This window comes from Leptopilina heterotoma, unplaced genomic scaffold (assembly GCF_015476425.1).
Source record: "Leptopilina heterotoma isolate Lh14 unplaced genomic scaffold, ASM1547642v1 Lhet_26, whole genome shotgun sequence".
NCBI classification, from domain to species: domain Eukaryota; kingdom Metazoa; phylum Arthropoda; class Insecta; order Hymenoptera; family Figitidae; genus Leptopilina; species Leptopilina heterotoma.
Genome location: NW_025110969.1, coordinates 3,297,326 through 3,313,988, shown reverse-complemented (window position 1 = coordinate 3,313,988; position 16,663 = coordinate 3,297,326). Strand labels below are relative to the sequence as shown.

At 21.1% G+C, this 16,663-nt stretch overlaps 2 protein-coding genes across 2 annotated transcripts; one reads left to right on the top strand and one right to left on the bottom strand.

Annotated features, from left to right (window-relative positions):
• Positions 1–38: 38 nt before the first annotated feature.
• LOC122503346 (trafficking protein particle complex subunit 6b) lies at positions 39–2,322 on the top strand. The gene is made up of 2 exons (XM_043613850.1): positions 39–342; positions 1,547–2,322. Exons 1-2 carry the CDS (start codon positions 217–219, stop codon positions 1,946–1,948), a joined length of 528 nt encoding a protein of 175 aa, XP_043469785.1. The 5' UTR covers positions 39–216; the 3' UTR covers positions 1,949–2,322.
• Positions 2,323–5,398: 3,076 nt separating this feature from the next.
• LOC122503342 (cystathionine beta-synthase-like) lies at positions 5,399–16,395 on the bottom strand. Its single transcript, XM_043613844.1, has 6 exons — positions 15,752–16,395; positions 15,110–15,219; positions 10,515–10,864; positions 9,593–9,846; positions 6,111–6,381; positions 5,399–5,976 (listed from the first exon to the last, which is right to left on the bottom strand). The coding sequence occupies exons 1-6, from the start codon at positions 15,832–15,834 to the stop codon at positions 5,539–5,541; spliced, it is 1,506 nt and encodes a 501-aa protein (XP_043469779.1). The 5' UTR covers positions 15,835–16,395; the 3' UTR covers positions 5,399–5,538.
• Positions 16,396–16,663: the final 268 nt, after the last annotated feature.

Below are 16,663 nucleotides of genomic sequence, written 5' to 3'. Positions count from 1 at the left end.
ACCGAATTCACTATTACCCAACCCTGTATAGTATAGTAAAAATATCCCCTTCTGGCGAATTTTATAACTATGCATATGTCAAAAATTCTTGCAAAGTTATCAAATAATGTCAAAATATTTATCTCTTTAAATATAAAATATATCGTTTAAAATACTCCTAATAATTTTTTATAATTAATTAATTGTTATTTTAGAAGATAAATACTGTCATCAAAAATGAAGCATCAGTTTGTGGATCCGAAATCGAGTTCTGGAAACAAGGGTGAAGCTGATGAATGTTTATTTGAGTATTTACACGCAGAAATAGTTAATTATGTATTAACCACATCCGTTAACACTGGGGTAATTAATTTTTCTTTTCAAGTTTATCAAATTATGACAAATAATGGTTATTGTCTGCAAACATTCATATAATTCGTTAAAATTTTTCTTTTGAGGTTATGATACTTTTGGCAAATTTTTTTTCTTTAGTAAAATTTAAATGTTATACATTTTCTCTGTCATACAATATGTAAATATGTTAGTAATTACTTATTACTATTTGATGAGATAATTTTAAACTTTAGGCAATTATTTAAAACGTAAATGAAACTTTGAACATTTTCTGCAAATTTTATTCTTTTCTTGGTTGTTGCAACATTTTTTAAATTTCTTGGCTTCTTAATTTTAGAATCGATAATTGCAAAATAATAATATACTAATTAATAAACATTTATTAATTCAAATTCTTCTAAAATTAGTTAAAACTTTTAATATTAATTTAATTAATTATTGAATTCTCGCAAAGAATCTTATCAACAAATTTCAAGAAAATAATTGAATTTCTTCGAAGAATTTTTTTATTTATGAAAATAATTGAATTCTCGCCATAAATTTTTTTAAACTTTTAAAAATCCGAATTAAATTCTTTTGAAGAATTTCTTTGAATTTTTTTAAAACAATGGAGTTTCTTTAATAATTTTAATTGAAAATTCTGAAAGCAATTGAATATTTTATGAAGAAGAATTGTATTAAAATTGTATTGAAAATAATTGAATTTCTCAGAAAAATTTTATTAGTTTTGAAAAATAATTTAATTCTTGCGAAGAATTTTACTATTTATAAAAATAATTGAATTTTTCCGAAGAATTTATTAAAATTTTTAAAAATAATTAAAGTCTTTCGTGTAATTTTATTTAAGTTGGATTAAAAATAATTTAATTCCTGCAAAGAATTTCAGTATTTATAAAAATAGTTGAATTCTTTCAAAGAATTATATTAAAATTTTTGAAAATATGAACAATAAGAATTAATCTTGTACTTAATAAATTAATTTTTTAAATTTTGATTATAAAATTATTTAAAAATTTATATTTGAAAATAAAAAATTTTGTAATTTGCATAACAAGAATAAATTGAATAATATGTTCAGTGCGCTAGCGCGCGTATCAATTGCTAGTTAATATTTATAAAGAAATATTATATTTTAATCTATGTTTAAAATATTATTTTCCTTGCTTCTATTTACATAACAATGTGAAGATAATTTAAAAATTTATTTCGAAAGGAAAAAGAAGAAGATTTATCGCGATTGGAATCAATGGGCTTCAGTGTTGGTTATCGTATAATTGAAAGACTGACGAGAGAGTGGCCACGATTTAAAGACGAATTGGACACGATAAAATTTATATGCACAGATTTTTGGACGAGTTTATATCAGAAACAAATTGATAATTTACGTACAAATCATCATGGCACTTATATGCTGCAAGACAATTCTTTTCGTTTATTGGCCAGTATTGGAGGCAATGGCAGTAAACAATATCTACGTGAAAGTCCACGACTATTAGCATTCACCTGTGGTCTTCTTCGTGGAAGTTTAGCGAATTTGGGAATTCCATGTACAGTCGACGCTGAAGTTGCCGCTTTACCAAGTTGTAAATTTAACGTCTACGTTCAACGAATATAGTAAAAATATTTTTCGTTTTTTAAATATATCCTTTTTAAGGTAAGATTATTTATATATTTTTTTTCTCCAACAATTGTCACCGTGCAATTTTTGTTTTTAGAAAAAATGCAAAAATTTGTTTTTATACCTTTTATTTTTAAGAAATACAATATTATTTTTGAATTGTCGAAATTATGAGGACATTTCAATATAATTATGTTAAATAAAAGTACTGTAGATTGTATATAATCCAATTTAAAAATTAAACATTTTATAAAAAGTGTGAAGAAATAAAAAATTTTTAATTAACTATATTAATATTTTGAGGACTGAAAGTCTTTCAAGTTTCCCAAATTTTTAATTCCGTAAAGTTGAGATTAAGTCAGTTTTAAAAAAAAGAAAGTCCGTAATGTGATTGAAAAAGCAAAGAAAAGTTAGTAAATTGCTCTATATAATTTGGAGAATTTAGAAGAAGTTACAAATGATTGCAAAAATTCAATTATTTGCAAAATTAATACAACTCTTCACAAAAATTCAATTATGCTCAAAAAAATTTTTAAATTTTCATTAAAATTTTAAATATTTTTATAAATAATAATATTTTTCTCCGAAATTTAATTATTTTCAAAAATTTTAATAAAATTCTTGTCAAAAGTTCAATTATTATTAAAAATTTTTCTCAATTCAATGATTTTCAATATATCTACTATATTTTAATAAAACTTTCCAACAAAAATCATAAATAATTAAAACATGTAATTAAAATTTATTTATTTAAGAAGCATACGGGCTTCTTTATTTTATTTTCATAAAATAATAAAAATTTCACATCAATTTATTTATTTACAAATTTTTTATAATTTTCTTCGCAATAATTTCATTATTTTCATAAATAATATGAAATTTTTATAGGGATTTAATTATTTTCTTAAATAATAAAATTCATTTTAGGAATTCAATTATTTTCAAAAATACCTAATAAATTTTTCACAAAAGTTTAATTATTTTTAAACACAATTTTCATAAAATTTTTTCAAAAACATCAATTATTTAAAATGATTTTTATAAAATTCCTCGCTAGAATTTAATTATTTAAAAAACATTAATAAAGTTCTCCGTAAGAATTGAATTATTTTTGAGAATTTTATTAAAATTCGTTGCAAGAATTCAATTATATTTTTAAAAATTTGAATAAAATTCTTTGTATCAATTCAATTATTTTAAAAAATTGTAATAAAATTTTTGTCAAAATTTTAAATTTTTATCAAAAATTTTCTTCAATTCAATAATTTTCAATATCTACTATTTTAATAAAATTTTCCAAAAGATTTCAATTACTTAAAAAAAAATTTTGATAAAATTCTACGAAAACATTTAATTAATTTTATAAATAATAAAAATTTTTATAAATAAGATTCAATTATTTTCATAAATAATACAACTCATTACAGAATTTCAATTTTTTTAATACAATTTTAATGGAATTCCTCGAAAAATGTAATTACTTTTAAAAATGTTATTAAAATTTATCAGACATTCAATTCTTATAAAAACCTTTGTTACAATTTATTTATTACAATTTAAGTATCATTTTCAATACATTTTTAATTAAATTTCTTTAAAGAATAAAAAAATTCTCAAAAATTTTAATGACATTCTTTGCCTAACAATTAAATTTTATGCAAAATAATTTTAATACAATTCTTCGCAGGAATCCAATTATGTTTAAAAATTTACAAAAACAGGGTGGCCACTTGACCGGGAAAAACCGGGAAATGACCGGGAATTGAAAAATTGACCGGGAAATGACCGGGAAATTTGATACTAAACCGGGAATTTATTTTTAATTTTATTTTTAAACTGACCCAAACAAAATTTTTTTTTTAATTTTTACTCGAGAAGTATATTGTACATAAGTAGGTATAGTAGAGAATACATAAATTAACAGACTTTTGTTAGGAATGAAGAGGGGTTACTAAGAAAATAATATACTTATTTAAATTTAAAGAAATCCTTTTATTTTAAGCGGATTTTTCTTTTAATATTTATTCCACAGGATTTTTCTCATAATTTCTATTATTTTTCATACGTTTATTTCAGTTTTAAAGAATCAATCATAAAGTTCATTATGAAAAATTTTAGTTCATTTAAAAAATGAGAAATTTGTAAAATAGTAAAAATTTATTATTTTTTTTTACAATTTTCATATTATTGTCAGTTCGAAAAAATGTCAAAAAAATGTTATCTCTAAATGAGCTCAATATATTGATTAGTTTAAATTTGTAATATGTATAATACAGAATAATTTAAGATAATTTTTTTGTTTGTTATTAATATTTTTAACATTTCAAACTAAAATATTGTTTTAATCTATTATGTAATGACCGGGAAATAAAAAAAATTGACCGGGAAAAAACCGGGAATTCAATTTTCTACAAAAAGTGGCCACCCTGAAAAATTCTCGTCAAAATTTCAATTATCTTTATAAATAATAAAATTTTTCTCTAAAATTCAACTATTTTCAAAAATTTTAATAAAATTCTTGGCAAAATTTCAATTTATATCAAATTTCTCGAAAAATGAAATTATTCTTAAAAATTTTATTACAATTTGTCATGAGAATTCAATTATTTAAAAATTTGTTGATAAAATTCTTTATGAAAATTCAATTTTAAGAAACATTCAATTGTTTAATAAAATATTTATTTTTGTATGTAGTTAAATAATTGATTTCTCTCACAATTTTCCAATAAATATTGATTTAAAAATGAATTTTAAATTAAAATCTTTGAAAATTCGAACTTTTTATACTTTTAATTAAGAATTCTGTTGAATTAATTTTTCTCAAAAAGTTTAATGAAATTTTTTTTTTAATTCTTTGAAGTTTTTAATTTCTAATATGATTAATTGAAGAATGTCAGAATAATCGAAATTTCGTAAAATTAAATTGTAAACAAAAGAATTTGAAAATTCACAATGAACTTTTTTAAAAATTATTTTTAAAAAATTAAAGAATTTTAACTGAAAATTCTAGAAATGAATATTCGTAATGATGAAAATAATTTTTGAAAAAGTTACAGTAACAAAGTAGCAAGTTTTAATTATTATATGTTATTGACTTTCAAATTTTTGAATATTTTAATTTCTATAAAAAAAATAATTATTAAATATTTATTTAAAAATGAAGTTATTGATTTTTTCGAATAATTTTCGCTTTAAAAACCTGGAAAAATTCTGTTTTTTAACCTGGAAAACCTGGAAAAGTCAGGGAATTTGAAAAGCATGCATTTTTAGAAATAATTAAATTTTGAAAAGGTTTCAAATTAAAAGCTTTGAAAATTTAATTTTTGTACACTTTTAACTAAGAATTCTGTGAAATTAATTTTTTTGAAAAGGTTTAATTAAATTTGTTGTTGTTGAAATTTTTTGAAGTTGTTATTTTCTAATAAATATTTAATTGAAGAATTTACGAATAATTGAAATTTGGTAAAATTGAATGATAAACAAATGAATTTGAAAAGATGAAAATAATTTTGATGAAGTAGCAGTAATTAAGTAATTAAATTCGATTTTAGAGAGAAATTAATTCGAAATTTAGTGATAAACTAAATTTACGCAGTTGCGCCATTTCTGCTGCTGTTGATGAAATGCAATAAATCAATTTGAGTGACGATTCCGACTAATTCATCATTTTTATCATCGTCCAAAACAACGGCGTAATGTTCATGTTCGAGAAAACGAGAAAGTTTACCGAGTGACGTTTTTAGATTTACTTTACGAAATTCTTTTTCCATTATTTTCTCGACCACATCGATTTTTTGCACTTTTCCTGAAATTAAATTACTTAATATCAAATTTTGCGTTATGAAACCAATAATTTCATTGTTTGATTTGACAATTGGCAATTGATGATATTTTTTTTCTTGGAAAATTTTCATTGTATCCTCGCAAGTTGTTCCTTCTGGAATAACAAAAGGTTTATTTAGATGAAGATCAGAAACCAAAAGATCCCACCACCAGCGATTGCTTTCGATTGGTTCGGGAGGATCCTGAAAAATAGAAGAAAAGTTTTTTATTTGAAAAAATTGCTATAAAATTTTATTTCGTTCATTTCTTTTTTGTTTCGTCATCAAGAAGAATAATTCGCTTTTATGGAGAATAAATTATTTTTTTTCTAACTTACTAAATAGCCTCGGCTCTCCATCCAATAGTCGGAGACAAATTTCGTCAAGTAATTTCGAATTCCGTCGTGTAATAGAATCACGACACGTTTGTCTTCTGGAAGATCTTTCGCTATTTCAAGTGCCGCACACAAAACGGCTCCGCAACTTCCACCCACAAGTAGACCCTCGTCTTGAATTAAACTTCTGGCGGCGAGAAATGAATCGCGATCATTTGATTTCACCCATTGATCGACGACATCTCGATCCATATTCGACGGAAGATAAACGTGGCTGGAAAATTATTTATTTCTTTGAAAATGAAATGCTTTTAATTATTAATTTTAATAATAATTATTATCATATTAAATCGAATTTGTTAATATTAATAAAAATGTATTAAATTGAATTTTACTAACATTAATAAGTAATTTTTCTCAAGTTTTAAACCTTCAAATGAACGAAATTTTTTTCTGCTAAAATATTTAAAAAACAATACTACATATACGCAAAAAGGAAAAATAATTAAAATTAAATATTTATATATTCAAGAAATAATTTTTTTAATATACAAAATAATTCATTTATTGAAATTAAAAACAAAACCGATTTTATTGTAAAACTACCAAGTGTTGCAAGGGCAAATAATTTTTTTTTTTAAAATTCAATTCAATTATTTTTATAAATGAAAAAAAACTCTTTCAGGAATCCAATTATTTTTAATACAATTTTAATAAAATACAATAAACAAATTTTTAATTATAATTATTAACAGACATGATTATTTTAAAAACTTGATAGAAATTCTTCATAAAATTCAATTTCTTTTAAAATTTTCAATTCAAATTAGGTATTAAAGAAACTCCATTATTTTTCAAAAAAAAATTGAAAGAAATTGTTAAAAAGAATTTAATTAAGATTTTCAAAAATTTTAATAAAATGCTTCGCAAAAATTCAATTATTTTCATAAATAATAAAATTCTTTCAAGGAATTCAATTATTTTCAAATTTTTTTGATAATATTCTCTGCAAGAATTCAATGATTTTTAATACACAATATTTAAATTTGAAAATATTAAACAAAACAAAAAATTATTTGAAAAAACTGAAAAATTGTTTTTTTTCTAAAAATTAAATACTTTAAATTATATTATTTAAATTCATTGAAACGATTCAATTATTTTCAAAAAATAATCGAAATTCAATTATTTTCAATATCTAGTATTTCCATAATATTTCGCAAAGGAATTCAATTATTTAAAGAAAAATTGATAGAATTCATCTAAAATTCAATTATTTTCATAAATAATAAAATTTCCACAGGAATTCAATTTATTTAGAATAGCATTTTCAAAAAATTTTTAAAAAATCGGTGGAGGGTCAAATTTTCTAAAATTTCTTTTACAAAAAATTCTAAGCAAAAATTCAATTATTTTCATAAATAATAAAACTCATGAATTAATTTCAATTATTTTTAATACTATTTTAAATTAATTAATCGAACAATTCAATTATTTCCAGAAATAAAATTTTCCACAGGATTTCAATTATTTTCAAAAATAACAAAATTTTTTACAGAAATTCAATTCTTTTTAAACATTTTAATGAAATTTTTTGCAATAATTCAATTATTTTCATAAATAATAAAATTCTTCTCAGGAATTCAATTATTTTTAAAAATTTTTTTATAAAATTCTAAGCAAGAATTCAATTATTTTCATAAATAATAAAATTCATCGCAGGATTTCAATTATTTTTATTACAATTTTACAGGAATTGCTCGAAAAATGTAATTATTCTTAAAAATTAAATTTCAATTCCTCGAAAAAATGAATTATTTAAAAAAATGTTTCTTTAAAATTCTTTGGAAGAATTCAATTATTATTTGCAAAAATATTAGAATTTTTCACAGGAATTCAATTATTTTCAAATATTTTAATAAAATTGTCCAATAAAGAAGTCAGTTATTTTAAATACAATTTTAATTACATTTTTTTGAAATAATTAATCTTTTGGATTTAATTAAATTCTTCGAAAGAATTCAATTATGTCGATAAATAAAAAAATTATTCCCGAAAATTCAATTATTTTCAGGTATTTTAATAAAATTCTTTGCAAAATTCAATTGTTTTCATAAATAACAATGTTCATTACAAGAATTCAATATAATTTTTAAAAGTAATAAATTTCTTCTTGGAAATTAAATTATTTTTATAAATTCTTATAAATTCGTTCTCAAGAATTCAATTATTTTCATAAATAATAAAATTCTTTTTTAGAATTTAATTATTTTCAAAAAATTTTTAATTTTAATTGAATTTTTTGTCAAAATTTGCTTTTAAAAACTTTTCGCAATTCAGTGATTTTTTATATCTACTATTTTCATGAAATTTCCAAACAGAATTCAATTATTTAAAAAATTTTTTATAAAAATCTTCGTAAAAATTCAATTCTTTTCATGAATAATAAAAATTTCTCGGGAATTTAATTATTTAAATTAGAATTTGCATAAAATTAGTCGAAAGAAATGAATTATTTAAAAAAATTTTATAAAATTCCTCGCAAGAATTAAATTACTTTTATAAATATTTAAATTCTTTTATGAATAAAAACATTGCAGGAATTCAATTTATTAGCAGGATAAGAAGGAAATAAATATTTTTGATGAAAATTAGGAAAAAGTCAGGAAAATAAAATATAGAATGGAATTTTCGTCAGTTTTGTGAAGTGTCTAAAACGAATTTTTTTGGTCGTCAAGTTTCATTTTTTAATAGCTACTTTTTTTAGCTTGAAAGCTACTTTTTTGAAATTAATTAAGTTTCATTTTTTAATAGCTACTTTTTTTAGCTTGAAAGCTACTTTTTTGAAATTAATTATCGAATGCAAAGTCTGAAATACTAAAACAGTTACTATTATAACACAGCAATTGTTTTTTTTTTAATTATATTTAAGAAATATTGTTAAAATATTGAAAACGTTGATATTTAAATTTTTATAAATAAAAAAAATACAGAATATAAAATCAAAATTATTAGAAAATCTCAGTTAAGAAATCTATTTGTTTTGATTGACAATAAATGTTTTTTAAATTTTTTATCAGTATTCAAAAAATTATTAATTATAGGTATTAGAAAAATATTTTATTTAATTCACAGTAAAATTTGAACTGAACATTGATTCATTACTCACTTTAAAAATTAAACGAATAAATTAAAATTTATATATAAATACATACATATATTTTAGTGTTTTCATTTTTTTGTGGTCAAAGATTATCAAGTTTACGATTTGTTTGGTTTTTAATTTCAGACAGATTATTATTTGTTTATTGTTACTATTATTATTGTTTGTATTATTAATTTTAAAATTAATTATTATTGTTATTATTATTATTATTATTTTTTATTATTATTTTTTTTATTATTATTTATTATTATAATTATTATTCCTATCATTAGAATTATTATATAAATATTCGTCTTTTCGAATTTACAATTTTTCTTACCCAATTCCCTCGGTTTCCCAAAAAGTTACTGGAGTTTTATTTAGTTCAGGAGGATTTGCCATTTGACTTCCCAGGGGATCGACGGCAATTATTTTCGTTTGAGGCGATAATTCTCGAAGTTTACGAGCAATTCCAGTGAGAGTACCTCCAGTTCCTGATCCAGCGACAAAATAATCAATTTTTCCTCCCGTTTGTTCGAAGATTTCTTCAGCCGTTGTATCGTAATGAGCAAGTGAATTTGACGGATTTGAATACTGGAAAAAATTTTTATTTTATATCCCAATATTGTTTTAATATTTCGTTCACCAATGTTTATTATATTAATTTAACTATTTGTAATTATCGATTTTTATCTTTATTTAAAATTTTTATTTGCAAATTTTTATTTTTTTCTAATGTTTCTAAAGTTTTGAACGTTCAAATGTAGGACAAATTAATACTTTTTGTTAATTTGCATTTATTATATGAAAAAATTTTTTTTAAAAAATGAACTAGAAGTTTTAAGTAAATATTTAATTCAATTATATAAATTTTTATTTTTTATCACAGTAAGATAAGTTTTAAAAATATTTATATAGAAAGAAAATGTTCAAAACTTTAGGGGAATTAATTTTTCACATAATTTTAGGTATAATTATATTTATTTTTGATTTTATTTTTTAAAAAATGAATTTTTTATTAAATACTTTTGTAATTTAAATTTTTGATTGAATTTGAATTGAAAATTTTTTTTTTTATTTTATTTTTATAAAAAGTAAAATTAATTCGTCATTCAATTAAAAATTGGATTCTGTTTCTTGTGTAAAAAGAAATAAATTTTTCATTTTAATGTTTAATTTCAGAGGAAACAATAATAAATTTTAATAAAAATTTTGTTTAAATATAGGTTCAAATTTGCTGAAATGGGAGAGGATTAATTCACCTGGTTTAAAACGACACTATTCGGTGTTTGTTGCAGCAATTTTGCAGAGACCATGAATGGTCCCTCGGGATTGTCGGGAAGGCCTGAGACCGGCGTCCTCACCACTTTTGCACCAAGGGCCTGCATCGTGTATTGCTTTTCATTCGACATCCATTGAGGCATTACTGTCACGCAATTATACCCTTTGACAGCCGTTACCATTGCCAAACCAACTCCTGTATTTCCACTCGTTGGCTCAATAATTGTGTCGCCAGGTTTCAATAAACCTTTTTCCTCCGCATCCTGGACCATTCGATGCGCGACTCTATCTTTCATCGATCCCGCTGGATTCATGAATTCGCATTTTGCCACTGAAATTTGTTTTTTGTTTTCTCTTTACAACAAAATCTCGAAATCATTTTTCATTCTTAAATTAACATTTCAATTTAAACTGGGAAATAGCCGGGAATTTAATTTGACCGGGAAAAACCGGGAATGAGTCAGGAATTTTATGACAAACAGGGAATTTTTTCACCAAATTAAAGAAAGTTTTATTACCTATTTTAATTTATTTTTAAAAAATCGCTTTTTATTAAAAATTTATAAATATCTATATACTGTTCTTTAAATTTGAATTAGTGCAAAATAATTAATTTGATATTACAAAATCAGTCACTGATTCAAATCTAGTTATCAGGGCTCGGAATGTGCGACTTTTTCGACTTTTTTCGACTTTTCTAAGGAATTGTAACTTTTTTCGACTTTTTTGTGAAAAAATGCGACTAATCGACTTTTTCGAAATTTTTTTTAGTAAAATGCGACTGAAATTAAAATTTTTTTTTTTAAATTTAAAGGAAAAAGTTTGAGTCAAATAAAATGTTCTGTTACATTTATTGACAAATTTCTTTCAAATTTTTCGAAAACATCAATAACTTCTTTTTTAAATAAATATTGAATTATTATTTTTCCATAGGAATTAAAAGTTTTCAAAAGATTCAAATTCAAACCTTTTTGAAATTAAACAACTTATGAAAATCGATGTCTTCATGTTTTATAATAATTAAAGAGGATCGAATGTTAAAATCATTATTTTATATTATAAGCGACTTTATAAAAAAATGTTTAATTATTTTTTATGAAAATAATTGAATTATTGGGAAGGAATTTATAAAACATTAGTAAGTAACTGAATTTTGCAGAAGAATTTTGATATTTACAAAGATAATTGAAATTTTGAGGAGAATTTAAAAAAATTTTTTATTATTTATGAAGATAATTAAAATTTTGACGAGAAATTTAAAAAAAAAATGAAAAATAATTGAATTTCTAGGATGAATTTTATTATTTATAAAGATAATTTAAATTTTGACAAAGAATTTTATTAAAATTTTTGCAAATAATTGAGCTCCCGCGGGCAATAACTCGATCTGCGCTCGGACGCACTCTCTAATACCAGTCGGGTGGCAGTGAGTGGCGCAGAGGCGCTCACTGCTCCCCGACTGGTACTAGCGCTTGCGTCCGAGCGCAGATCGAGTTATTGCCCGCGGGAGCTCAATTGAATTTCAGAGAAGAATTTTATTACTCTCAAAGATAATTGAAATTTTGAACAGATTTTTTTAAAAATGTTTAAAAGTAATTGAATTATAGCAGAGGAATTTTGATAATTTATAAACATAATTGAAATTTTGAGAAGAATTTAAAAAAAAATTTTGAAATTAATTTAATTTCTGCCAAGAATTTTTTTACTTCTAAAGATAATTGAATTTTGCAAAGAATTTTGGCAGAACTTTTTAAAATAATTAAATTTCCAGGATGAATTTTATTATTTATGAAGATAATGATAATTTTGACGAGAAATTTAAAGAAAATTTTGAAAATAATTGAATTTTGCAAAGAATTTTATTACTTTTGAAAATAATTGAATTTCTAGAATGAATTTTATTATTTATAAAGATAATTGAAATTTTGACAAGAATTTTATTAAAATTCTTTGCAAATAATTGAATTTTAGAGAAGAATTTTATTATTCGCAAAGATAATTGAAATTTTTAACAGATTTTTTTTTAAAGTAATTCAATTTTGCAGAAGAATTTTGATATTTATAAACATAATTGAATTTCTTTAAAGAATTTTCGTACTTTTGAAGATAATTGAATTTTGCAAAGAATTTTATCAGAACTTTTAAAAATAATTAAATTTTTATGATGAATTTTATTATTTATAAAATTTTGACGAAAAATTAAAAAAAAATTTTGAATTTCTGCGAAGAATTTTATTATTTTTGAAAATAATTGAATTTCAGAGAAGAATTTTATTAAAATTTTTTTTAAATAATTGAATTTCGGAGAAGAATTTTATTATTTATAACAATAATTGACATTTTAAAGAGAGTTTAAAAAAAATGTTAAAAATACCTAATTAAAATTTTGCTATGAATTTATTAAATTTTTTAAAGTTTTATTCCGGATTGTTTGATATTAATGTATCTGTTGTCAAGAAATGTGATTTTTTTTTACAATTTTGTGTTTTCCTTTTGTCGTTTTTTTCTAAGATTTCATGCGACTTTTTTTTGACTTTTTCGGAAATTTTATGCGACTTTTCGTGACTTTTGTTGTAAATTTATGCGACTAAAGCGATTTTTTTAGTCTTAAAGACGATTTGAGCCCTGTAGTATGTAAATAAATTAAAAAAATTATCGAATTAGAAATTTTGTGAAATTCAACTGAAAATAATTAAATTTGTTAAAGAATTTCATTAGAAACTTTTTAACAAATCGAATTTTCAAAGTATTTTAATTTAATAATTGATAAATAATTAAATTTTATAAAGAATCACATTCTAAGGTATTCATATTTCTTAGCGTAAAGATTAATAATTAAAATTTTTATTAGTTAATTTTAAAAAAGATACACACTTAGAATTTTTTAATAAAATTGGATTTTAGAAAAATTTTTTTGAAAATTCTGAAAAATAAGATTTTTGAAATTTTTTAATTCTATCGTTATTCTCAAGATAATTGAATTTTTTTAAAATGTAATCTTAAAAATTCTGAATAAGATAGTTTTCTGAAACATTTTTATTCACATCTTTTTGAAATTAGTTATAGTTTTAAATATATAATATTTAATTGAAAAACTTTAAAATTATTCAAAATTTCATGAAATTGTATTGTAAACAAGTGGATTTTTGAAATATTTTAGTTTAAATTTCTAGAAAATAATTGAATTGAAATTTTGAAAATAATTTCTAATAAGTTACCAGTAGCGATTCTTTAAAATTTTTCGATTTTAAAGGATTTGAAATTTGAATTTTTTTAAAATTTCAATACTTATGGAAAAATAATGGATTTAATAATTAAATATTTATTTTAAAAATAAAAATGATTTCTGACCGGGAAATCAATTTAACAAAAGGTTCTGAAAAAAAGATCAAAAATGTACCAAAAAACTTTAAATTCAATTTAATTATAAATTCCTTCTATTTCTGTAATTGAACTTTACAGATTTGAAATTAAATTTACTTTAAATAATTTTGCAAATAATTTTATTTCAAAATTTTTGAAATGATTGATTCAATTTTTGAATAATTTCAGACACAAACTTTAAAAAAATTCAAATTTAATAAAATTCTTTAAAACAATTGAATTATTTTTAAAAAATCTAATAAAATTCTTCGCACGAAATTCAATTATTTTTAATACAAATTTAATTAAATTCGTTGAAAAAATTTGCAAGAATTCAATTATTTTCATACGTATAATAAAATTCTTCACAAGAATTCAACTATTTTCAATATAATTTTAATAAAATTTCTCGAAAGAATTCAATTATAAAAATTTAATTATTTTCACAAAATTACCAAAAAATTCTTCAAAAACAATTTAAAGTACCTATTTTCAAAAATTTTAATAAAATTAAATTATTTCAGATTCAAAACTGTAGAAAGTTATAAAAATTACAAAAAGTAATATAAAAATTAATATAAACTTAGTTCGGTTTTGAGAAAAGTTACTTTTTAGACAGAATTTCTATTTATTTAATGTTTCCGCTTTATTAACGTTATTTTTTATTACATATTTGAAATATTCAAGAAGAAACCAATAATTTTCATATATTATATTATTTTTTTTCTTTTTGAACAAGAGAGAAAACAATTTTTCAAAAGTCCTCTGCTTCTGAAGACGTTAAATTTAAAAAAATCATAACTTCCTTAATTTCTATCAAATAAAAAAATTCAAAAACAATTTTCAAAAAGTTTCAAATTAAAGTTTTCGAAAAGTTCAAATTTTAAAAAATTGTTATAAAAACTCTGAATAAGTTAGTATTTTTGAAACATTTTTATTCACCTTTTTTTGAGATTATATTTTTAAATATATATTTTTAAGAAATTTTCTCAAAAAATTAAAAAAATAATTGAATTAGAGAAGAATTTTAGTTAAAATTTCTAGAAACTAATTAAATTAAAATCTTGAAAATCATTTTTGAGAATTTCTCTTTATAAACAGAAAAAAAAATTATGACCGGGCATTTTTTTTATGAAGAAAGCCGTCATCCTGGAATTTAATTATTAGATTTTAATTCATTTTAATTGTTAATTATTAAATTTGGAATATTTACATATTTCACACTTTATTCCATGTTGTTTTGGAATTTTGTTGAGACGTACCATGGGAGTCTCGCCAATCGCTTCTAAAATATTTCGCAATATTTTCTTTCGATCTACGTGCCTTTAAAATAATAGAAATATATTTATTTTAACTTGAAAAATAGGATTTTATTTAAACTATGATGATATGTTTTAATTTTATTTATTTCAATATACAAGAAAATATAAAAATATTTATTTTAATTAATAGTATTTTATTATAATTAAACTATAATAAATTATATTTTTGTAAATTAAAAAACATGATTTTTTTTCAGTGAAAAAATTATGCAATTTATTTTATTTTTATATTATTATTCAGACCGTTGATACCTTATCAATTTTATCAAAAGTGACTTGCTAAGAATTTTTCTCAAATATTTATAATTAAATTTTTTACATTGTAGAAACAAATAATAAAATTGTAAATAAAATTTTTTTATATTTTATGATTTTAAAAAAAATTTTCAAAGCTTTATGGAAAAAAAAAATAAAAATTACGCTACCATTAAATAAATGTAAAGTATGGAATTTTCATTCTTACATAATTAATTTTCGATTTTTGAAAGTTAATTTTTATTGAATTTTTAAAATTTCTAAATTTTTTTACTTACAGAGATCTTTGAGTATGAGGCGTGTCTTTGGCATTTGGCTGCCATGTACAATGTTTTGGTTTATCCGGTTTTACTTGATCCATTTCGAGATTTACTTCTCTTGTTAGTAAAAGAAAATTAAGAAAATTTTTCTATTTTTTTTTCAGAAGAACATAAAATTTTATTTGTTGAATTTGACAGTAAATTAGTTTTTACTAGATGTAAAGTAATTAAAAATTTTTTTTTCACGACACTGTTTGACAATTCAATCGGATTGTCTCAATAATTAAGCCGACTGTAATCGGCTTTTCGCATATTCACGTCTTCACCGCTTATAACAAACTATAGCAAAGAGAAAGGCATTCGCATATTATTTTCTGACCAGCATGACGTTTCATTCTTTTTTTTTTATCTCTAATTACTGGTTTTATCAAGTTATTTTTCTTCAATTTTGAGGAACAAAGTCTCATTCAACAGGCACCTAATCTTCATTGATTTAAAATTCATTTTTCAGTCTAACTTGTTTAACACTAATTGGAATAATTAATTGAGTTTGAGATACAACGAATGATTGAATTGTCGAGAAAAAATTATATTTTTTTCCTCAAAATCATAAAAACAAAGTTGTTAATAAAGAAAGGGAATTCAATTTAATAATTTAATAAATTTCTCTATCTCAAAGTTTAATTCATTGTAAAATATTGTACAAAATATTATATTATTTTAATTTATTTTAAATTCGTTCAAAAATAATTGCAATAATTTTTCATCACCGTCATAAAAATGTTTTTTTTTAACAATTAAAAAGATTGCTTCTTTTCAACTAAATTTCCTCTTTTTCAATTAAATTTTTCTCGAATTTTTTATTTTGTCATAATTATTTCTTTTTTAAAAAATAAAATTTTCTGTTGATAATACTGCTTTAATTAAATT